This window comes from Chenopodium album, chromosome 4 (assembly GCF_948465745.1).
Source record: "Chenopodium album chromosome 4, dcCheAlbu1.1, whole genome shotgun sequence".
In the NCBI taxonomy this organism is placed as follows: domain Eukaryota; kingdom Viridiplantae; phylum Streptophyta; class Magnoliopsida; order Caryophyllales; family Amaranthaceae; genus Chenopodium; species Chenopodium album.
In genome coordinates, this window is record NC_137837.1 from 3688722 (window position 1) to 3713136 (window position 24415).

General features: G+C 35.3%; 2 protein-coding genes and 2 pseudogenes across 3 annotated transcripts; all 4 read left to right on the forward strand.

The window, feature by feature from the left end:
* Positions 1 to 79: 79 nt before the first annotated feature.
* Positions 80 to 4941, forward strand: LOC145627496 (wall-associated receptor kinase-like 8). Its single transcript, XM_081679886.1, has 5 exons — positions 80 to 211; positions 511 to 523; positions 1989 to 2882; positions 3049 to 3168; positions 3736 to 4941. Exons 1-5 carry the CDS (start codon positions 80 to 82, stop codon positions 4935 to 4937), a joined length of 2361 nt encoding a protein of 786 aa, XP_081536012.1. The 3' UTR covers positions 4938 to 4941.
* Positions 4942 to 5727: 786 nt separating this feature from the next.
* On the forward strand, positions 5728 to 12124 carry LOC145627497 (wall-associated receptor kinase-like 8 pseudogene; annotated as a pseudogene).
* A 940-nt stretch (positions 12125 to 13064) lies between these two features.
* On the forward strand, positions 13065 to 16070 carry LOC145626371 (wall-associated receptor kinase 2-like). The gene is made up of 3 exons (XM_081678791.1): positions 13065 to 14233; positions 14449 to 14625; positions 14778 to 16070. Exons 1-3 carry the CDS (start codon positions 13276 to 13278, stop codon positions 15977 to 15979), a joined length of 2337 nt encoding a protein of 778 aa, XP_081534917.1. The 5' UTR covers positions 13065 to 13275; the 3' UTR covers positions 15980 to 16070.
* Positions 16071 to 20966: 4896 nt separating this feature from the next.
* On the forward strand, positions 20967 to 24193 carry LOC145628589 (wall-associated receptor kinase-like 8; annotated as a pseudogene). Its single transcript, XR_014111459.1, has 3 exons — positions 20967 to 22111; positions 22230 to 22406; positions 22756 to 24193. The product of XR_014111459.1 is annotated as a wall-associated receptor kinase-like 8 (transcript).
* Positions 24194 to 24415: the final 222 nt, after the last annotated feature.

Genomic DNA, 24415 nt, shown 5'->3' on the forward strand with positions numbered 1-24415 from the left:
ATGATAGTGATCTCTATTACCAGAACTTTAATTTTAACCAAGATTGGTCACTTGGTTAGGTTCTTAGTCATTAGCCAAGATGATACCTATTACTGCTGGAATTTACATGTGCTGGGGAAATGGCAATAATTATGGGAAGCAATACCAGGATGGATACCGCTGCAGTGCAACCCAGGGTTTCAGGGAGACCCTTACCTTCATGACTGCCAAGGTACTTTTCACTCCTCTTCTTGTGCTGTTTCTTCTTCTTGAGTTCTTTTTCTTACATTATACGGAGTACTTTCTGGTTCTCCCTTGCAAACAAACATATAAAGGCTCAGCCCCACTTGAAACCTGTAAAGAGCTGACTTATTGAGGGCTCACCCTGCCTGCTAAAAATACATGAAGGATCACCCAGGGCGCGGCCTGGCCTGCCTGTTTAGAAAATAAACCCCTCTATTTTGTTTCATGTAAATTTTATTTTTCCTTCATGCTGTCTATTTTGAATTGCTCTGTTATGAATTTTTTCAGATTTTTTGTTCCTGTAAATCTATAATATAATTTCTCTTCATCTCTTGGTTACTGGTTAGTAGCGTAAAAGCTATATCAAGAGATATACCCAACTGATATGTCTTAAACCCTGTTATGTTTCCCTACTGTATGCATTACATTCGTTCATATGCAATCTACAATTTGAGTTATGTTGATTAATATGAACTCAGTATCAGACCTAGATCCTCATGCTTTCATATTTCTTTATTAGCTATTTTAGAGCTTTTTTTGGACTAAATCTTTGTTTTCGTAGGAGTAACTATTTTATAAAAGTCTAAAATAGGGTCTTCCACTAGTTTGATTTTATAATAGTTACTGGACTTTTGGTTTGATTTTATAAAAGTTAGATTTTTGCAATACTTACTTGACTTTGGGTTTGATTTTATAAAAATTCAAACTATTGACTTTTATAAAAAATCACACTATTGCCAAAATCAAACTATTGCCAAAATCAAACTATTGAATCAAATATTCACATAGTATGCACAAGTAATTATTTGCAAAAAACAAACTATTTTGACTTTTGGTTTATAAACTATTGCAAAAATCTAAACTAGGATCATTTAGATAATTTGACTTTTGGTTTAATTTTTTGCAGTATTAGCTAATATATATATACTTCGTATATATTACAGTATTTAACATATACAAGCTAAGTATATTGTTGGAACAATCACAATCTTTTATAATGCTTTGTACCAATTTTAATAGTTTTTGTTGATAGAAAATCAAAGATTTTGAGAATGGATTGAAGTTGTATGTTGAAAAATGTAACCTATCAAAAAATAATAAATAAATAAGAAAAAAATACTAATAAAAAAAAAAAAATTAAAAATTAAGACATCAATTTTTTTACATCTAGGTCTTATTATATGTAACTTTGGTGTATTATTTGTAAGATATAAAAAATACCAAAGTTGCATGTAATACAAATCGGAGGTAGTTTTTATTACCTACCGAGAATTGGAGATAGATTTGTCATGCATTTAGAAATGTAGAACCATATCTGCAAGTCTACAACAACTATTTGAGAGAAAGTTTTGTCACTATTAAGACATGTACTATCAAAAGGAGAATGTTATTACTCCGTAACATAAGGCAATACTTGAATCATATATGTACGTTTGTTAACCACAAAAACAAATGGTGCATTGGTACTTTGAAAGTTGTAAGAGAGATTAACGAGAAGACTTTGACGCAGTCTATTTGGACTACTGTTGGCCTGTTGCACACTTGCACCTAGCTTACATTCAAGGCAATGCGGCATATTTGTCCACTCTACCTGGCCCTATTTTATACAAGAACAAGCAAAGAATTAAATGAACCATATGTTTTGCACGAAAAAATAAATAAATAATAATAATAAAAAAAACAGCATACATCTTTCATTCGCTCAGAAAACAAGCACAGCAAAGGTATAAGAATGTTTTTGCATATTTTTGCTGTATTGTGGGTAGTTATAGCTGCATCTGGTGCTCACTCACAAACAACCCTTCCGAATTGCCCCGAAAAGTGTGGAAACCTATCCATTCCTTACCCATTTGGCATAAAAGATGGATGTTTTTATGATAGTATAACTGCAACTAATGGTTTTGATACTAATATCTATAGTCTCCATTGCAGCGACAGTACAGATCCTCCTACAACATATTTAGGTGATGCAGAGGTAGACAAGATAACTTTAGATGGTGAAATTTGGGTGCGTCACCCCGTAGCATATGATTGCTATGCCTATCATAGTACAAATGGGCAGATCATGGATCATACTATATATAACGCAACTAACAGCAGTTTATATAATAATGGGTTCACATTTTCATTGACCCAAAATTCTCTTGTCGCGTTGGGGTGTGATACATACGTATGGTTTGTTGGTGCTGATTGGCGAACAAATGAAACAACAAAGATTCGTTCGGGGTGTATGACTCTGTGTGACAAAAAACAAGCAAAGATTTTCAGTGCTAGTAAAAATAATGTATGCTCTGGGTTTGGCTGTTGCAAGGCCTTGATTCCTGATGGAGTAACCTTAGTCAGCATAACGGCTCGCAGTTTCAATGATCATAAGAGAGTGGTGGATTTCAACCCGTGTAGTGTTGCATTTGTGGTCGCAAATGAAGCTATACCCTCCAATGTTGCGCACTTTCTGTCCAAAGACGTTACTTACTTCCAGAAGTTGCGGCTTCCTGTTGTTTACGATTGGTCGATTATTGGAACGGAAGATTGTAAAACTGCACAAGCAGGTCAGAATTACATTTGCAAGGGAAATAGCGTGTGCCTTGACTTTAAGAAGGGATATCGTTGCCAATGCAAGCCTGGATTCGAGGGCAATCCCTACCTTCATGATTGCCAAGGTATGTAAGGCATTTTGTAATTCTACCTTAAGGTTATGTTTATTACGTAGTATTAATATGATTTTGAATTTTTTTTTTTTTTTTTTTTTTTTTTTTTTTTTTTTGAGGGAAGATTTTGAAAATTAATTAAGTGACTTATATTTGATGGATGTGTACATTTTTTTAGATATTGATGAATGTGCGCTCGACAGAAATGTGTGTAAATTCCCAGCATATTGTGTCAACACTCTTGGAAGTTATCATTGTATCTCTAGTGATCAAAGCGACCGATACAAACTGTTAGTAGGTATGTGTACGTTTGCCTAACTATTATTCTTGTTCATATTTAGGATTAGTTATTATCAAGGTTTTATATTAGGGGCATCTTTTTCAATTTAGGGGAACTTGTTGTATATCAAAAATTACCAACTACCTTATATATATTGTGACTTTATGTGACATCTCATGCTAAATTAGTAGATTAAACTAACTGGGAATTTGTTCACTTCTTAAAAAGACTCATCAATCTTCCATGGATTCTCCTGAAAAAAGCATGCTTTTATGGAGCCGAAGGAGTTCCACCTCAAAATCGATCACGCAACAATAATAAAAGGAGTAATTATTTAGCCTTATAAAGTTATAACTTTCACCTGTGTTAAGGTGTTTTCTTGAGATAAAGCTATACAAGCTTCAAGATCAAATTATATTATTATGATTGATGACAATTGAAATTTGCTATTGAAGTAATGAGTGTGCTACTACTTACTAGTTCTTACGTACATTACCAATTACTTATGTCGTGTGCTTTATTTTTAATAAAGAGATTAGTTTAAAGTATTTGTAATAATTGTCGTGTGCTTTATTTTAATTGTAGGACTGAGTCTTACCTTAGGATCAATACTTTTGTTTCTCGTTGGTTGCTGGTTATATAAACTGATAAAAAGAAGACAAGCTATCAAGCAAAGAGCTATGTATTTCAAGAAAAATGGTGGATTGTTGTTGCAACAACAAATGTCTTTGGGTGAAGGAGTTGTAGAAAGAACACAAATCTTCACTGTTGCTGAGCTACAGAAAGCCACTGATCACTTTAGTGAGGATAGAATCCTTGGACAAGGAGGCCATGGGATGGTCTATAAGGGAATGTTGGGCGAAGGAAAGATTGTCGCCGTGAAGAAGTCGAAGAGATTAGAGGAAAGTGAAATGAGGGAATTCATCAATGAAGTAGCTATCCTATCACAAATTAATCACAAGAATATAGTGAAGTTGTTAGGATGTTGTTTGGAGACGGAAGTCCCACTACTAGTTTTTGAGTTTATTCCTAATGGGACCCTTTTCCATCATATTCAAAATCCAAGTGAAGAATTTCCGATCACTTGGAAAATGCGTTTGCAAATTGCTTCTGATTTGGCCGGAGCACTTGCCTATTTGCATTATTCATCTTCAATCCCTATATTTCATAGGGACATCAAATCTTCAAACATACTTTTAGATGAAAAGTACAGGGGAAAGTTATCAGATTTTGGAACTTCAAAACTTGTAGCTACTGATCAAACTCATGTAACTACTCGTGTTATAGGCACATATGGTTATTTGGATCCAGAATACTTTCAATCCAACCAATTAACTGATAAAAGTGATGTTTATAGTTTTGGTGTTGTCCTTGTTGAACTTTTAACGGGGCAAAAGGCAATACGTGCTATATCAGAACAAGATAGAAGTTTAACATCATGGTTCCTCTCACATATGGAAAACTCTCATCTACTTGATATCATAGATTCTCAAGTCCTGCAAGAAGATAGTAAGGAAGAGTTTCACATAATCGCTAATTTGGCAATGCGATGTTTAAACTTAGATAGAAAGAGAAGACCCTCCATGAAAGAAGTGCTACTGGAGATAGAGGCGGTTTTGTCACTTTATTCAATGAATGAATCAAAGACGCCAAAACCTGATCAAGTGTTTGTCCATGGAGCAACCAATGGTTCATTCAACGATTGTGCTTCAAGTTCTAGCACATTTTATTTGCCAGGCAAGTCTTTAAGTTCTGCTGAGGCTTCTCTTTTATTCAATCCTAGATGATGCAGAGATTTTCAATCTAGGTTCGTTGTATTATGATAAAATTGGATAATATTATCGTGTATAAGCCTATTCCCTTTCCGTTTTGTTTTCCCGTTTTTCTTTGAAGGGCCTAATTTTTGTTAATCATACAAACTCTTGACTAATCGGAGCTGGTCGTATCCACGGTCCACCACGACACTACATTTAGAGTCCTATACGTACCAAGTCAACTATGTCAACTGATCTCATGTAGGCTTGCACATGCTAACTAGTAATATGTAAAAACTTTCACGAGTCACGTGAAATCTTATCAAACTTGTATTGATATTATCGATTTTGTAACTCTTACTTACCGGGAATTAAAGACAGTAATTGTTGTATTTATGCATTTAGAAAAGTAAAACTATGTATGCAACAATTATTTGAGAGTAGTGTTGTCCCGTGACTATCTAGCTAGCCCTAGCCCGGTAGATAAGTCAGAAAATTAAGAGGAGAAAGTTATTACTCATTTACTCAATGTCTCCACATGATAACATGAATGAGGAAATAGTTATCTAGATAGAATCACATGTTCGTTTTCTAACCACAAGAACTGATGGTACATTGGTACTATATGTACATAATTGTAAGAGATTGACGAGAAGACATTGACGCGGTCATTTTGGACTAGTTTTGCACCTAACTACAATTCAAGGCAATGCATACTTGTCCACTCCAGTGCTATACACTACTATATACAAGAACAAGCTAAGCAATAAAATTATATGAATTATGAACTGTAAGTTTTGCCAAAAGAATAAAAAATATAAGAATGTTGCTACATATTTTCGCTATATTGTGGGCAATTGTAGCTTTAATATGGGGATCATCATCAGTTGCCACTGGTGCTCTCTCACAGATAGCCCTTTCGGGTTGCCCTGATAAGTGTGGCAACCTTACCATTCCTTACCTATTCGGTGTAGGAGATGGATGTTTTTATAATAGCACAAATTCTATAAACGATTTAGGTACTAATATGTATAGTTTGAAGTGCAGCAATGGTACAAATCCTCCTACTACATATTTAGGCGATGCAGAGGTAGTCAATATCACTTTGAATGGTGAGGTTTGGGTACATCACCCCGTAGCATACGATTGCTATGCCTATAGAAAAAATGGGCGGGTCGTCATTGATCATAAGGTTCATAATGCAAGTAATAACGGCTTGTATTATAATGGGTTCACATTTTCATTGACCCAAAATTCTCTTGTCGCCTTTGGATGCGACACGTATGTATGGTTTGTTGGTGCTGATTGGCGGACTAATGAAACCATAGAGATTCGTTCGGGGTGCATGACTCTTTGTGATGAAAAACAAGCAAAGAATTTTGGTAATGGTAAGAATAATGTATGCTCTGGGTTTGGGTGTTGCAAGGCCTCCATTCCTGATGGAATGACCATAGTCAACATAACGGCTCGCAGTTTTGAAGATCACAAGAACACGCTAGATTTCAACCCATGTAGTGTTGCATTTGTGGTCGCAAATGATGCTATGCCCACCAATATTGCAGGCTATCTATCCCAAGACGTTACTCATTTTGCCAAGTTGAAGCTTCCTGTGGTTTATGATTGGTCGATTATTGGTACAGGAGATTGTAAAACTGCTCAAGCTTATAAAGAATACATATGCAAGGGAAATAGTGAGTGCCTTGACGTTAACAGGGGATACTGCTGCCAATGCAAGCCCGGATATGAGGGTAATCCTTACCTTAATGATTGCCAAGGTATGCAATGCATTTTTTTATCCTCCATTTGAGTAACAAATAAGATTGGTATGTTTGTTAATGACATTAAAAATTAAGGGACTAATATTCCTTGGATGTGTATATGTTTAGATATTGATGAATGTTTGCAAAGCAATGCATGTACACTCCCAGCATTTTGTGTCAACACAGTTGGAAGTTATGCTTGCTTATGCCCAGGAGGTTACGGTACAGATACAAATAGTCGTTGTATTTCTACTGATCAAAGCCGCCGATACAAACTGTTAATAGGTAAGTGTACAACGTTTTACGTTTGTACTGTCAGACTATATTTCTTATTCATGCTTAGGCGTTGGTGGTGGTGGCGATGAATTTACAGCAGCTAATGAAATTATCGAGGTTTTAATTTAGGGGTCGACATTTTACGATTTTAGATGGAACTTGTGAGATATCAAAAGGCTACGAAATAGTCCCGTTGTATCTAAAAGTTTGCTCCAATATCCTTTTAGGATTGTCTCCTTAAATTTGCATCATTTCATTATTCCGTTCTATAAATGGCTATTAAGACCACTATTTTATAACTCTCACAAAAAACAGTTTTTTTTTAGCTCCCACTAATTTTACCTGAGAGTCTGTGCACCATTCAAAGTTGCAAAAAATGTGAAACAGAGATAGTATGTTTTTTTTTTTTTTGAATCACAACCAACCTTTAGAATTTTACACTATTCAAACACGCTCTTTTAATCGTCTTTTGTACATTGGAAAACATATAGTCATATGGGTTCTTCAAGTTTAATTTGCTTTCAACATACCAAATTTTTATAATTTTCAACAAAATTAAACTTAAGCTATTAAAATTATAGAATATGCATTCGCAAGTGTGAAATCTCCAACATTGCTACTAAAAAAAGAATGTAGGGTCACTTAAAAAAAACGGTTTATAATGAAAAAAGCTATCACTTTTAAAAGAAACAAACATATTGAAATGAATAGGCAACTAATTCCATCTTTTAAAAAAGTTATATTTGCTGGGGTTGTGAGTGCAAAGTGGAATAAAAAGATATAAACATTAAGAAGAATAAATAAGTAGGTAATAAAATATTTCATATGGTAATCATGTTTCAAACGATTATTGTTTGCCTTATTTGGAGGCTTGTTGAACACAAGCATATACTCCACCAAAACAGCAGACTGCACGAAACAATATTCATAGGACATGGGACGGTGGGAGTAGTAAATAAAATGAAAACATATGGATTAAATTAAGATTACATTAGAGAGTGAGGGATAACTCAAGTGGTAAGAGCTTCCCTCCCGATTCCAGGAGGTCCTAGGATCGATTCTCGTCCCCGCCCTTGTGGCTCTCTAAACACCAAAAAATAAAAAAATTAAGATTACATTAATTAGAAACTTTTTATTTAGGTACCATGAATAATGCATGCAATAATTCTTGAGATATTTGATTCATATGTGTTGTAGCCACACAAATGAAAGTTACTTCGATAATTGTGAGAGATTGACAAAAAGATCGACTTTGATACATGAGCTATAACATTCATGACACTATTAACTATCCACTCCACTTTACTATATAATCATATAATATATACACAAACTAAGCTAATTAAGTCATAGAATTAATTATACCAAGTGTAAGTTTTTCAAGTAGAAAATAAGCATTCATCTTCAAACCTCAAAGAAAACAAAATCACATTTGACAACAAAGCTAGTTATAATTAAGAATGTTGCTACATATTTTTGGTGTATTGTGGGCAGTTATAGCTTTAATAGGTCTCCGAAAAATTGGGGGACATTACCCAGATGTTCATGCTCTAGCTCCAGCTCCAGATCCAGCTGACTCACAAATAGCCCTTCCGAATTGCCCTGAAAAGTGTGGCGACCTTACCATTCCATACCCATTTGGTATAGGAAATGAATGTTTCTATAATAATTCCAATACTATTATCTATAGTGTCTTTTGTAACAATAGTGCAAATCCTCCTAGAGCATATATAGGCAATAAGATAGAGGTAGTCAATATCACTTTGGATGGTGAATTGTGGATACCTTACCCGGTATCATATACTTGCTATACTTATGATAAGCCTCACAATGGGCAGATTTGGGAAGCAAGTAGAAACATCAAGTTTTGTAACGAGTTTACGTTTTCAACTACAAAAAATTTGTTTTTTGCCTATGGATGTGATACGTCCGTGTGGTTTGTTGGTAATGATGAGGATAATGCAACTTTAGAGCTTCGTTCAGGGTGTGCGACTATGTGTGATGATAGGCAAGCAATGTATTTTCGTCGTGTTAAACATATGGATAATAGATGCTTTGGGTTAGGCTGTTGCACGGCCTCAATTCCTGATGGAATGAAGTTAAACTACATAAGTGTTTCCAGTCATAAAAATCACACTTATGTACGAGATTTCAACCCATGTAGTGTTGCATTTGCGGTCGCAAATGATGCTATGCCCACCATTTTACCGCAGTATCTATCTAAAGACTTTACTTATTTTGACAAGTTGCAGCTTCCTATGGTTTACGATTGGTCGATTATTGGAGTTGGAGATTGTATAAAGGCCCGGAATTCTCAAGCAGGTCAGAATTTCATATGCAAAGGAAATAGTAAGTGCCTTAACGTTAAAAGGGGATACCGCTGCCGATGCAATCCCGGATTCGAGGGTAATCCCTACCTTCGTGATTGCCAAGGTTTGTACAGTAGAGTCATGATTTTCTCTACCTGAAATTATTGTTTCCCCTACTAATAATATATATTCCATGGATGTAAACCTTTTAGATATTGATGAATGTAAGCAGCACAACAAATCGTGTAAATTCCCACCAGCATATTGTGTCAACACATTTGGAAGTTATATTTGCCGATGCCCAAAAGGTTACTGGACTAACAGCAATATCAGCGCAGATGTAAGGCATACTCTTTGTATTCCTTCTACTATACAAAGCCGATACAAACAGTTAGTAGGTAAGTTTGCCTTACTATACTATTCAATTATTCTTCTTCATCTATATATCGGCGTTGGTTTAAGTATTGTAGGTGTAACACTTCCCTCTTGGTTTAAGTATTCACCAAGTACCTTTAAAGAAAATATAGAAGTCGATCTAACCTTTATGATAGCATAACATGCTCCAAGAGTAACCTAATCTGATTTTGACTAACATATTGTATTAGCTAATTTCACTTTATTAATCATTTCACCTACTTAAACAACTTTATGAAACCGGCTTTTTACCAAACACTTTTATACAAATAACTCAACGACATTGATCACATATTTTATTGCAATAGAGTTTGGGTTATATGAGGGTATAATTATTTTTTTTTGACGAGAGGGTATAATTGTTATTACACCTTAAAATATATTTATTTTTTTCTTTTGAGGAAAGCAGAGCTAATGCATTTATTTATAAAGGGACAAATTGTCCTGTGCATAAGGGAACATCACCACCAGACAATAATTAGTTGGATGATAAAAAAAGCTCCCCTATGCAACTTATGGAAAATTAGCTTATTTGGAAAACTAAGCTCTTTAAATCGGCTCATCATCAACCATCCTAATTAGCTTATTTACTTATTGTAGTGGTTACCAACTAACATTGGTCAAATAATAAGCTAATTTTGTCTCAATAATCTCTTTGCCCAACGAACACCTCTAATACCATTGTGTTTTTGTTGTAGAGATCTAGGATTAATTTGACTGGGCATTTGTTTGGTGCTTCAAGCACTCATCGATCTTCATTGGATTATCCTTAAAAGGAGCAATGATTAAAATTTAATAAATGAAAATAATTTAAATCCATTCTAGCTTTAAAGTCATACTCCTCTGTTCTTTTTTTATTATAGCAATGGTTGCTATAACATTAATATGTCTTTTTTTTTTTTTTTTTTTTTTTTGGTGATATAACATTAACATCTTTAATTACTTGATAAAAATTAAACTATATAAAGTTTTATTTAATTAAAAGTATAAGTTCAGACAAAACTATTGAAGATCACCTTGGATTATTATTGTTAACAAGTATGTTACTACTCTATATATATAGAGTTCTTATGTACTACACATATGTTTCTATTAAAATACTTCACAGTAAATTGAATGATACGAATTATTGGTAATAATTATTGTGCTTTGTTTGTCAATTGTAGGACTGAGTGTAACCTTAGGATCAATACTATTGATTGTCATCGGCCGCTGGTCATATAAACTGATCAAAAGAAGACAGATTATCAGGCAAAGAGCTATATACTATGAGAGAAGTTTGTTGTTGCAACAACAACAACTATCTTTTGGAGAAGGAGTTGTAGAAAGAACAAAAATCTTCACCACTGCCGAGCTACGAAAAACCACTGATAACTTTAGTGAGGATAGAATCCTTGGACAAGGAGGCCATGGGACTGTCTATAAGGGAATGTTGGCCGAAGGAAAGATTGTTGCTGTGAAGAAGCCAAAGAGATTGGAGGAAAGCGAAATAATGGAATTCATCAATGAGGTGGCTATCCTATCACAAATTAATCACAGGAATATAGTGAAGTTGTTAGGATGTTGTTTGGAGACAGAAGTACCATTACTTGTTTTTGAATTTATTCCTAATGGAACCCTTTTCCATCATATTCATTATCCAAGTGAAGAGTTTCCGATCACCTGGAAAATGCGTTTGCAGATTGCTTCTGACTCGGCTGGAGCACTTGCCTATTTGCATTATTCATCTTCAATCCCTATCTTTCATAGGGACATCAAATCTTCAAACATACTTTTAGATGAAAAGTACAGGGGAAAGTTATCAGATTTTGGAACTTCAAGACTTGTTGATGCTGATCAAACTCATGTAACTACTCGTGTTATGGGAACATTTGGTTATTTGGATCCTGAGTACTTTCAATCCCAACAATTTACTGAAAAGAGTGATGTTTATAGTTTTGGTGTTGTCCTTGTTGAGCTTTTAACAGGACAAAAAGCAATACGTGCTATATCAGAACAAGATAGAAGTTTAACATCATGGTTCCTTTCCCATATGGAAAACTCGCGTTTGCTTGATATCATAGACTCTCAAGTCCTAGAAGAAAATTGTAATAAGGAAGAGTTTCACACAATTGCTACTTTGGCAAAGCGATGTCTAAGCTCCGATGGAAAGAGAAGACCATCCATGAAAGAAGTGTCACTCGAGATAGAGGCAGTCTTGTCACTTCATTTACCCCAAGTGAATGAACCAGATACACAAACAAAACCCGATGAAGTGTTTGTTACTGAAGCATTCAAAGGCTCATTCAACGATTGTGGTTCAAGTTCTAGTACATTTAATTTGGAAAGCAAGTCTTTAAGCTCTATTGAGGCCTTTCAAGTATTCACTCCTAGATGATGCAAGTATCTTCAATCTTGTACTATGTATAACTTGAAGAAATTCGAGCTGGCCGTGTCCACTACGGTTCACCAAGAATAAATTTGTATCTTAGTGATATCGTACAATTATTAATTTAATAAGTTAGATTGGTGTTTTGTCCTTGCAAAATTTGATTGAAATATCTTGAATATCATATCTAAACCGGAAGTTTGTTTTAAAAAAAAAAAAAAAAAAAAAAATACTACCTCCGGTCCAAATTACTCGCAACTTTGGGGTATTATTTGTGAGATATAAAATATTCCAAAGTTGCGAGTAATTTGGATCGGAGGTAGTAAATATTATAAATCCCTTTAACCACACGTTCCAATAAACACTACGACATCGCAAATGGGCTGCAAGTAGCATCAATCAACATTTTTTTTTATTTGAAATATAGCATCAATCAACAATAATGTCTCTCTTTTTGCACCAAAAACATTAATGTTTCTCTATTATTAGCTGCTCTTTGTGCTACACATTTACGGATTCACTTCTACCAATAAATTTCTAACCACAAATGCGTTTCAACACTATCCTACGCTTAGACTACCCCCCACACTAAAGTCTTCGTCAACGAGATTTTGCTAGAAAATGCCATAATTTATTTTGAGTTGTTGGCTTGTTGCCAACTTAATTGCCATGTATCTCTCATGGCTTCTCATATTACTCTCAATAATAAATGCTTTTTATAGATTTACTCCCAATTTTTTTTTTTTAAATTACCACCTACAAAATGAACTTTAATTAAGTAAGGTGTGATTACATTACACATTTTAAAATATTACGGAGTATAAAAACTTGATATTATAAAGCTATCCATTAAGACGTATCCAACGACATCTTATATTACATTTTTAAAATATATATATTAATAAGAATTTGTGGTAAAGTTTTTAATGTTTGTCATGAAAATGGTGATAGAATATGAAACTTATTTCCTAGTCTTAACCATAATCAGCTTAAATGAACTTTTAGTTGAATTGTTCCTTATACTTTAGTTTAATAGACTCTTAAATGAAGATTTAAAGGCATTGGATAGGAGGAAGTAATATTTATATTATATATATCTAGATACTTGAATTTATGTGTATTCTAGCCACAAATGCATTTCAACAAGATCAGAGTATTCTACGCTTAGCCCAACACTACTAGACGACTATGTATTCTAGCCTCTCCCTCCAATACAAGTCTTCTATTAAGATTTAACACTAAACATGCATCTTTCATATTCATGGCTTCTACTCCTACTCTCCTCAATGGGAGCTACCACAGTGTTGGTCAGGACCAACGCTATGGTAATACCCAAAAACATGATCACAACATCAAACACCACCAAACCCGGTTGCCAACGGAAATGTGGCAACTTAACAATCCCGTACCCCTTTGGGATCGGTTATGATTGCTCCTTTCCAGGTTCATACGGTTTCAATCTCATATGCAACACCTCCTACAACCCTCCTAGAGCCTTCGTCAATTCTGTAGATGGCTTTGGCGACATCTTGGATATAACCGAGACCCAAACAACGGTCAGGAATACTTTCATAGCCACTCTTTGCTATGATTCGCAGGGAAATGAAACAAGCCCTTCTGGGGAAGGCTCAGTAAATTACTTAGATATAGGGAGTTCTCCCTTTACTATCTCAAAGACAGCAAACAAGCTCACCGTCATTGGTTGTAATAACTACGGGGTGTTTGATAGTTCTGGAGGCTATATTGGGGATCATCTAAAGGTTGGTTGCATTGCCCTGTGCAGTAATAAAACTGAGCCCGTTCCGGGTTCTTGTCTGGGAGGATGCTGCCAGGTGTCCATCCCATTTGGCTCGCAAAACTTCGCTATAGCTGTTCATGGTATAAGTGCTGGAGGTGACCCAGGGAGTTGTAGCTATTCTTTCTATGGTAAATTAGGTAGCTTTACCTTTGGTGGTGCTTCTGACTTGACAAGGAATAATTTTGATATTGTTCGGAATAAAATCCTGGATCAAGTTTCTATAGTGTTCGATTGGAATGTACAACTCAATACTTCCTGCAAAAAGGTGAAGATGAGCAATTCAAGCATTTCTCCTTATCTTTGTCAGTCAAATTCTAGATGTATTGATACTAAGGAGGGAGGATATCGCTGCAGCTGCCTCCCTGGATACGAGGGAAACCCTTATCTTAAACCCGGTTGCACAGGTTTGTCATACTTGATGTTGTCTTAGCTTCCTCTCTTATTTGTTGGATTTTCGATTAATTTGATTCTTAATAAGCTAGTTAAGATGGAGGATGCCCCATCATTTTTGTGAATAAATCAACAAATTTTTCAACTTTATTCAACTGTAGAGCCCACAATATTGAAAAAGTTGTAAAGATGCTTGAATTCAATCTAATTCCATCTAGCTTTTGTGTAGACATTAATGAGTGTATTGCTGGTCCAAAAAATCCGTGTACCACGTCCTGTGTTAACACTCCGGGGAGTTACATATGTTCTTGTCCTCGTGGTTATACTGGCGATGGATTAAAGTCTGGGATTGGATGCGTAAGTATTATTGATAAGAGCTCATCAAACCTCAAGAAATTAATTCTTGGTAATCTCTGAATCTATTTAATTATGAGTAGTAATTTAATTAGTAATTTCAAATCTATCAAAGACAACACTGTGATTTTGAACTGTTTGGATTTAAATTTAAGGAGTAGTATTCAATTAGTAATTTCAATCTATGTTTATTGTGAGCTACAGGACTAAGCATATCCTTGGGAATAATAGTTTTGCTCGTGGTTGCTTGGTGGTTTTCTACTATAATAAAAAGAAGAAGAATCATTAAGCAAAAGGCTAAAAATTTTGAGCGAAATGGCGGGTTTCTATTACAAGAACAAATGGCTACTGATGAAAGTGTTGTGGCAGCAATTAAATTCTTCACCATCGATGAATTAGAAAGAGCCACTGACCACTTCAATGAGGATAGAATACTCGGAAAAGGCAGTCAAGGTACAGTTTATAAGGGAATGCTGAGTGAAGGAAGAATTGTTGCCATAAAAATGTGCAAAGTTATTGTTGATCAAAACCAGTGTGGAGATTTTGTCAATGAAGTCATCATATTATCAAACATTAATCATAGGAATATAGTAAAGCTATTAGGATGTTGTTTGGAAAATGAGGCCCCGTTACAAGTGTTTGAGTTTATTCCAAATGGAACTCTTGATCATCATATTCATAGTTCAAGCTCTGAATTTCAAATCACTTGGAGAATGCGGTTGCAAATTGCTTCCGATTTAGCTGGAGCACTTGCTTATTTGCATTCATCATCTTCTATTCCTATCTTCCATAGAGACATCAAATCTTCCAACATACTATTGGATGACAAATACAGGGCAAAGTTATCAGATTTTGGGACTTCAAAGTCAGTTGCTATTGATCAAACCCATGCAACTACTCGTGTTATGGGAACATTTGGTTATTTGGATCCAGAGTACTATCTATTAGGCCAGTATACTGAAAAGAGTGATGTTTATAGTTTCGGGGTAGTTTTGGTTGAGCTTTTAACAGGACAAAAGGCAATACGAAGTACACTAGAAGAAGAGAAAAGCTTGACATCATGGTTTCTTTCCCACATGGAAAACTCTCGTTTACTTGATATCATTGATTCCCAAGTCGTGCAAGAGACTTCAAAGGAAGAATTCCTCATTATTGCTGAAATAGCAAATCGTTGTTTGAACCTAGATAGAAACAGAAGACCCACCATGAAAGAAGTTCTACTAGAGATTGAGGCAGTGTTGTCACTTCATTTTCCCCACGCAAACGAGCAAATACAGCCTAAATCAAAGCAAGTGTTAAGTGAAACAGCAAGTTACAATGGTGTTTTTTCTAATCCTGGGACTTTTTACTTAGAAAATAGCTCTTCAAGCTCTGCTGAAGTATCTTTACTATTCAACTCAAAGTGATTCGGTTTAACACTGATGAATTACTACTCTTATGTATTTCCCTCAACATTATGTGCCTACAATTACTAACTCCCAAAATTACAATCTCTTTCCCAATAAGCTTTCCATAAGTATGTTCTTTTTATGCTTACATAGTTGCTTGAATTAATAGCTCATCAACTGCATTATTGTGATACTCCATGCTCCAACTGTGGGAAGTATATTATATCTTTATTTGCCAAAAACTTGTGAAAATAATACTGTACTTCGCTTTGCACACTATTTTTCAATAAAATCTACGGATGGTTCAATGGCATTGCTATATATATTCATCAACTTGTATTTTATTGGTTTTCTTTACTCATAATGTGTATATCGGGCTAACTACTAGAGCTGTGAATTCGGGTAAACGAGTCAGGTTTGGGTCAGGTAAGAGTGGGTCGGGTCAACTCGAGTTGGGTCAATTTAGATTAATTTCATAACCTATGCGGATCAGGTTTTGGTTGGGTCATGCTTGAGTCGGGTCACGTCGGGTCATACTTCTTATCGAGTTTCGGTCGAATTTAAGGTGAGTTAATAACAGGTCGGGTTACATTCGGGTCGGGTGAACAATAGGTCGGGTTTAATTCGCGTTTCACGGGTCAAAACGGGTTAGGGTAATTTTCGGATTCGAGTCGGGTTCGGTTCAAGTCAATAATTTGCGGGTTAGAATCAAGTCGGGTCATTCTCGGATTTGAGTCGGATTCGGTTCAAGTCAATACTTTGCAGACTATAATCAGGTCAGGTCATTTTCAAGTCGGTTCATTCTCGGGTTCAAGTTGGGTTGGGTTCAAGTCAATAATCTGCGAGTGATAATCAGGTTGGGTCATTTCCAATTCGAGTCAATCTCAGAGTCAAGTCAGGTTATGTTCAAGTCAATAATTTGCACGTTACAATCAGGTCGGGTCATTTCCAAGTCGGGTCATTTCCAAGTCAGGTCATATTCGGGTTCAACTAACTATAAATAGATAATTATAATTTTTATCAAGCTAATTATTTCCTTTGACTATAATATATACGGAAATATACTAGGGAACTATAGTCTATAATTTAGAAAGATAATTATCTCCTTTGACCTTACAACAAAAATATATTATATTTAACTCTTAAATTTGAGGATGATGCTCCTTTCTTTTGCAGGCCTGGACCGACTTGGTCTCCCAAGACAAAATGCTTTGATCAACAATAATAAGGTGGTCTAAATTGCATTAAAGGTGATTTGAAATCGGGTCAGGATCAATTTGTGTTGAATTTAGGTCGGGTCAATAACAAGCCGTGTTAATTTCGAGTCGGGTTAGTAACAGAACGTGTTGAATTTTTGGGTTGGGTAAGTAATACGTATGGTAAAATTCGGGTCGCGTCAATATAAAGTCGGGTTGAATTTTGGTCAGGTCAATAACAAGTCGGGTTGATTTCGGGTCGGGTTTGTAACAGGTTGGGTTAAATTCGAGTCGGGTTAGGAACGGGTCCGTTGAATTCAGGTCAGGTTAGTAACAAGTCAGGTTAAATTCGGGTTTTGACGGGTTAAAACAGGTTTGGGTCAATTTCAGTTCAATTCGGGTTCGGTGCAAGTTAATTAAATTGGTCATTGTAGACCGATAAATCGGTGCAAGTTGTAAACTGATAAATTGGCTGTTTAAAAGCAAATTCATTGGTTCCACACACCCAATTGGACTCCCGAAGGGTATTAGGGACCATGGTAAAAATTTCGGCAATTTTTTTTTTTCCGGCGAAAAAAAGTAAAAAAAAAATCCAAAATTGAAGGCTAATATCCACGCTTTTTGAGAAATTTTGGAGATTTCGAGGCCCGGTGTCAAAAAGTCTTGAAATTCTCTGGGATAAAAATTCGGGTCATATAATGCCATTTGGAACCATATATGATCATTATTTGTTGTCATAAATTTTCGTGGTAGTCTTGAGTTAATAAAATCGCTGCAAGTTGTAAACCGGTAAATTATTGGTCGTTTAAAGGCAAATTGGATGGTTCCAACCACCTAACTAGACTCTCGAAGGTTAATAGGGACCATGGTAAACATTTCAACAATTTTTATTTCAAGGCGAAAAATAGTCAAAAAAATTCCAAAATTGAAGACTAATATCCACGCTTTTTGAGAAATTTTGGAGGTTTCGGGACCCGTATAGAAAAGTATTAATATTTTAGGGGATACATCTCGAGGTCATATAATGTCGTTTGGAACCATATATGATCATTATATGTTGTCATAAATGTTCGTAGTAGGCTTGATCGAGTTAATGAAATCCGTGCAAGTTGTAAACCAGTAATTAAATTGGTCATTAAAAGACAAATTGGATGTTTCCACAAACCCAATTGGACTCCTGGAGGGTATTAGGGACCATGGTAAAAATTTCGGCAATTTTTATTTTCGGTCGAAAAAATGTCAAAAAAACTCCAAAATTGAAGATTAATATCCACGCTTTTTGAGAAATTTTGGAGGCTTCGGGGCCCGGTGTCGAAAAGTCTTGAAATTTTAGGTGATACATCTCAGGGTCATATAATATTGTTTGGAAACATACATGATCATTATTTGTTGTCATAAATGTTCGTGGTAGGCGTGAGTTAAGGAAATCGATGCAAGTTGTAAACCGGTAAATAGGTCATTTAAAGGCAAATTGGATGGTTCCACCCACCCAATTAGACTCCCGTAGGATATTTGGGACCATGGTAAACATTTCGGCAATTATTATCTTCAGGCGAAAAAAAGTCTAAAAATTCCAAAATAAAAGGCTATATCCACGTTTTTTGAAAAATTTTGAAGGTTTTGGGGCCCGATATCGAAAAGTCTTGAGATTCTAAGGAATACATCTCGGGGTCATATAATGTCGTTTGGAACCATATATTATCACTATTTGTTATCATAAATGTTCGTGGTAGGCTTGAGTTAATGAAATCAGTGCATGTTGTAAACCGGTAAATTGGCCGTTTAAAGGCAAATTGGATGGTTCCACCCACCTAATTGGACTAACAGAGGGTATTAGGGACCATGGTAAACGTTTCGGCAATTTTTATTTTATGGCGAAAAAAAGTCAAATTTTCCCAAATTGAAGTCCACGCTTTTTAGAAATTTTAAAGGTTTCGGGGCCCGATGTCGCAAAATTTTGAGAATTTAGGGAATACATCTAAGGGTCATATAATGCCGTTTAATTTGGAACTATATATAATCATTATATGTTGTCATAGATGTTCGTGGTAGGCTTGAGTTAATGAAAACACTGCAAGTTGTAAACCGGTAAATTGGCCGTTTAGAGGCAAATTGGATGGTTCCACCCACCCAATTGGACTACCGGAGGATATCAGGGACCATGGTAAAAATTTTAGCAATTTTTATTTTAGGGCCAAAAAAAGTTAAAAAATTCCAAAATAGAAGGCTAATATCCACGCGTTTTGATAAAATTTTTAGATTTCGGTGCCCGGTGTTGAAAAGCTTTGTGATTTTAGGTAATACATCTCGGGGTCATATAATGCCGTTTGGAACCATATATGATCATTATATGTTGTTATAAATGTTATTGGTAGGCTTGAGTTAATGAAATCGGTGCAAGCTGTAAACCGGTAAATTGGTCGTTTAAAGGCAAATTGGACGGTTCCACCGAGTCAATTGGACTCCGGGAGGGTATTAGGGACCATGGAAAACATTTTGACAATTATTATATCCGAGCAAAAAAAAGTCAAAAAATTCCAAAATTGAAGACTAATAATATCCACGCATTTTGCAAAATTTTGAAGATTTCGGGACTCAGTGTTGGAAAGTCTTGAAATTCCAGGGAATACATCTTGGTGTCATATAATGACGTTTGGAACCATATATGATTATTATATTTTTTTCATAAATGTTTGTTGTAGGCTTGAGTTAATGAAATCCGTGCAAGTTGTAAATCGGTAAATTTGTCGTTTAAAAGTAAATTGGATGGTTCCACCCACCCAATGGGACTCCCGGAGGGTATTTGGGACCATGGTAAATATTTCATCAATTTTTATTTACGGGTGAAAAAAAGTAAAAAAAATTCTAAATTAAAGGCTAATATCCATGCTTTTTGAGAAATTTTGGAGATTTCTGGGCCCATTGTCTAAAAGTCTTAGGATTTTAAAGGATACATCTCGGGTCATATAATGTCGTTTGGAATCATATATTATCATTATATGTCGTCATAAATGTTCGTGGTATGCTTGAATTAATGAAATCGGTGCAAGTTGTAAATCGGTAAATTTTTTTGAAAATTCATTTCGATGCTACTTCAACTCAACATACTACCAATTTCCTTCTCTTCATATTTATTCATCACCATTACCACTTGCACTGAGTAGTTAGTTGAAAATGACGAAGGAAAGTGATACAGTGAATGACTTTTTTTTTTTTTTTTTTTTTTTTTTTTTTTTTTTTTTTTTGGGTGGGTGGGGGTTGGGAGTCAAGGAAAAGGAAAACGATCTAAAGACTAAGAACCATACAAAGTAACTTGAGAGTCTTCCGGTTTGGATATGAAATTCAAGATATTTCTATCAAATTTTAGCACAAGAAAAACAGGGGATACCCAGTTAATCTCTTTGATTGCTGTAGATTGTCAATCTATTTTGCCAACTCAGCATTTTTTTTTTTTTTTTTTGGTTAAAACAGGTTGTCGAAAAAAGAATAATTAATTTGCAGAATTATTGGGATATATGGCAAATTTGCAATCTTCAACTCCTGATGTTGAAGTGTTGTTGTCTTGTTGATGATTTTGTCTTAAAACATGCTAATTATTTATAATATTAGTGATGAGTGTAATGTGATGAGTCCTGATGACTTAATATTACTTATAATATTAGTATTTTGTAATTGAAATATTGCTTTTTATTTTATATTTGGAGTGTAATGTGACGACTTATTATTATTTATAATTATAATACTATGCATTATTATTTTGTAATTGATATTTTACACAGGCCCCCATTTTAAGATATTGTACAGGGCCCCAAATAAATTTTCTTGCCCCGCCCCTACCAATAATTATCTGGATATTTTAAATCAAGTGTATTCTAGCCACAAATGCATTTCAACACCATTAGACTATTCTACGTACACTTAAGACTCACCCCACATAAAAAAAGTCTTTTGCTAGTAGTGCTGTAATTTACTTTGACTTGCAATTTTGTAAACATGCATCTTTCATGGCTTCTCCTCGTACTCTCTTCAATGGGTGCTATCACAGTGTTGGTCGGAACCAACGCTGTGATAACACCCAAAAACATGCTCACAACAACAAACACAACCAAACCCGGTTGCCAACGGAAATGTGGCAACTTAACCATCCCATACCCCTTTGGCATCGGTCAAAATTGCTACTTGCAAGGCTCATTCGGTATCATATGCAACACTTCCTACAACCCTCCTAGAGCCTTCCCTGTAATACGCTATAGCGATTATGACATCTTAGATATTACCGAGACTCAAATAATGATCAGGACTACAATTATAGCCTCGCGTTGCCAAAATTCGCAGGGGAATGTAACCTTTAAGACAGGGAACTTAGATATGTGGGGTTCTCCTTTTACCATCTCAAACACTGCAAACAAGCTCACTGTCATTGGCTGTAATAATTACGCGGTATTTAGTGGTTCCGGAAACACTGCAGAGAGCTATCAAAGGGCTGGTTGCATTTCATTGTGTATTAATAAAACTGAGCCTGTTCCGGGTCATTGTCCTGGATTAGGATGCTGCCAGGATTCCGTTCCATTTGGCTGGCAAGGGTTCACAATAAGTCTTTTCGGAGTTGAAGATGAACAAGGAGTTAATTCAATAGCCAGATTCTTATCTAATCAGTCTTGTAGCTATGCTTTCTATGCTGAAAAAGGCAGCTTCATCTTCGGTGGGGCTTCTGACTTGACACTGAATAATTTTGATGTTGTTCGAAACAGAATTATGAAGCAACTTTATATGGTTCTCGATTGGAACATAGAACTCAAAACTTCCTGCAAAATGGTGAAGATGAGCAATTCTAGTATTAATCCTTATCTTTGTCAGTCAAATACTAGATGTATTGATACAGAGGAGGGAGGATATCGCTGCAGCTGCCTCCCTGGATACGAGGGGAATCCTTATCTTAAGCCCGGTTGCACAGGTTAGTTTATATTGTCACACTTTTTGTACAAGTTGAATTTTCGAAGTTGATTTAATTCTTTACAAGGTAATAAGGTAATTAAGGTACTTGAAATGTATTTCGTCTTACTTTTGTGTAGACATCAATGAGTGCATTGCTGGTCCAAACAATCCGTGTACCATGGCTTGTGTTAACTCTCCGGGGAGTTACAAATGCTCCTGTCCTCGTGGCTATACTGGAGATGGATTAAAATCCGGGATTGGTTGTGTAAGGATTATTGATAAGAGCTCATCAGCCCTCAATAAATTCACTCTTGGTATGTAATTTCTGAATCTAATCTCTTTTTAGCAATAATTAAGGTTAGCATTTTATTATGTTTAAAAGGCGATAATACTTAATAGATCATGCTCTATAGTATGGAACTGAATATATACCGAACAATGTTTATCATCAAGAAAGATACAGTACAAGGATTATGTTTAAAAGGCGATAGTAGATCATGTTTTACAGTATGGAACTGGATATGTAGACTTTCTAAATATTTGAAGACAACACAATATTGCAATTAAAGAATTGTTTGGCTTAAACTATAAATATAAGTAGTATTTATTTTTATTTTATTTTATTCAATTAGTAATTCAATCTATTTTTATTGTGAGCTACAGGACTAGGCATATCCTTGGGAATAATAATTTTGTTCATTGTTGCTTGGTGGTTTTCTACTATAATAAAAAGAAGAAGAATCATTAAGCAAAAGGCTATAAATTTTGAGCGAAATGGTGGGTTACTATTGCAACAACAAATGGCTGCTGATGAAAGTGTTGTGGCAGCAATAAAAATCTTCACCGTCGAAGAGTTAGAAAGAGCCACTGACCACTTCATTGAGGATAGAATCCTCGGAAAGGGCGGCCAAGGTACAGTTTACAAGGGAATGCTGAGTGAAGGAAGGATTGTTGCCATAAAAATGTGCAAAGTTATTGTTGATCAAAATCAGTGTGAAGATTTTGTCAATGAAGTCATCATATTATCAAATATTAATCATAGGAATGTAGTGAAGTTATTAGGATGTTGTTTGGAACATGAGGCCCCATTACAAGTGTTTGAGTTTATACCAAATGGAACTCTGGATCATCATATTCATAGTCCAATCTCTGAATTTCTAATCACTTGGAGAATGCGGTTGCAAATTGCTTCCGATTTAGCTGGAGCACTTTCTTATTTACATTCATCGTCTTCTATTCCTATCTTCCATAGAGACATCAAATCTTCCAACATACTATTGGATGACAAATACAGGGCAAAGTTATCAGATTTTGGGACTTCAAAGTCAGTTGCTATTGATCAAACCCATGCAACTACTCGTGTTATGGGAACATTTGGTTATTTGGATCCAGAGTACTATCTATTAGGCCAGTATACTGAAAAGAGTGATGTTTATAGTTTCGGGGTAGTTTTGGTTGAGCTTTTAACAGGACAAAAGGCAATACGAAGTACACTAGAAGAAGAGAAAAGCTTGACATCATGGTTTCTTTCCCACATGGAAAACTCTCGTTTACTTGATATCATTGATTCCCAAGTCGTGCAAGAGACTTCAAAGGAAGAATTCCTCATTATTGCTGAAATAGCAAATCGTTGTTTGAACCTAGATAGAAACAGAAGACCCACCATGAAAGAAGTTCTACTAGAGATTGAGGCAGTGTTGTCACTTCATTTTCCCCACGCAAACGAGCAAATACAGCCTAAATCAAAGCAAGTGTTACAATGGTGTTTTTTTTAATCCTAGCACTTTTTACTTGGAAAATAGCTCTTCAAGCTCTGCTGATGTATCTTTACTAAACAACCCAAGGTGATTCGGTTTAACACTGATGAATTACTACTCTTATGTATTTCCCTCAACATTATGCGCCTACAATTACTAACCCCCAAAATTACAATCTCTTTCCCAAGCTTTCTGTAAGTAGGTTCTTTTTATGCTTACATGAATTAATAGCTCCAACTGTGGGAAGTATATTGTATATTTATCTGCCAAAAACTTGTGAGAATAATACTGTACTTCGCTTTGCACACTATTTGTCAATAAAATATATGGATGGTTCAACGGTATTGCTATATATATTCATCAACTTGTATTTTATTGGTTTTCTTTACTCATAACGTGTATATCAGGCTAACTACGGTGCCATTTTAGACTTATTGAAAGTATGGTTGGAATTTTCAATGTGATTTTATAATACTATACTACAATTTGCCATTTAGTTCTTTTTTAAAAGAGGGTTATTGTGTTTTCAATTTATATGACTATATTGGTTGTATACTTGTATGCTC

Bases quoted from the DNA above. Each gene is read 5' to 3' on its own strand.
- LOC145627496 (XM_081679886.1), top strand. From the start codon at position 80: ATGATACCTATTACTGCTGGAATTTACATGTGCTGGGGAAATGGCAAT. The intron at 2,883-3,048 runs GTATGTAAGGCA...ACATTTTTTTAG, and splicing joins CTACCTTCATGATTGCCAAG to ATATTGATGAATGTGCGCTC. The intron at 3,169-3,735 runs GTATGTGTACGT...TTTTAATTGTAG, and splicing joins CCGATACAAACTGTTAGTAG to GACTGAGTCTTACCTTAGGA.
- LOC145626371 (XM_081678791.1), top strand. From the start codon at position 13,276: ATGCATCTTTCATATTCATGGCTTCTACTCCTACTCTCCTCAATGGGA. The intron at 14,234-14,448 runs GTTTGTCATACT...GCTTTTGTGTAG, and splicing joins TCTTAAACCCGGTTGCACAG to ACATTAATGAGTGTATTGCT. The intron at 14,626-14,777 runs GTAATCTCTGAA...TGTGAGCTACAG, and splicing joins CCTCAAGAAATTAATTCTTG to GACTAAGCATATCCTTGGGA.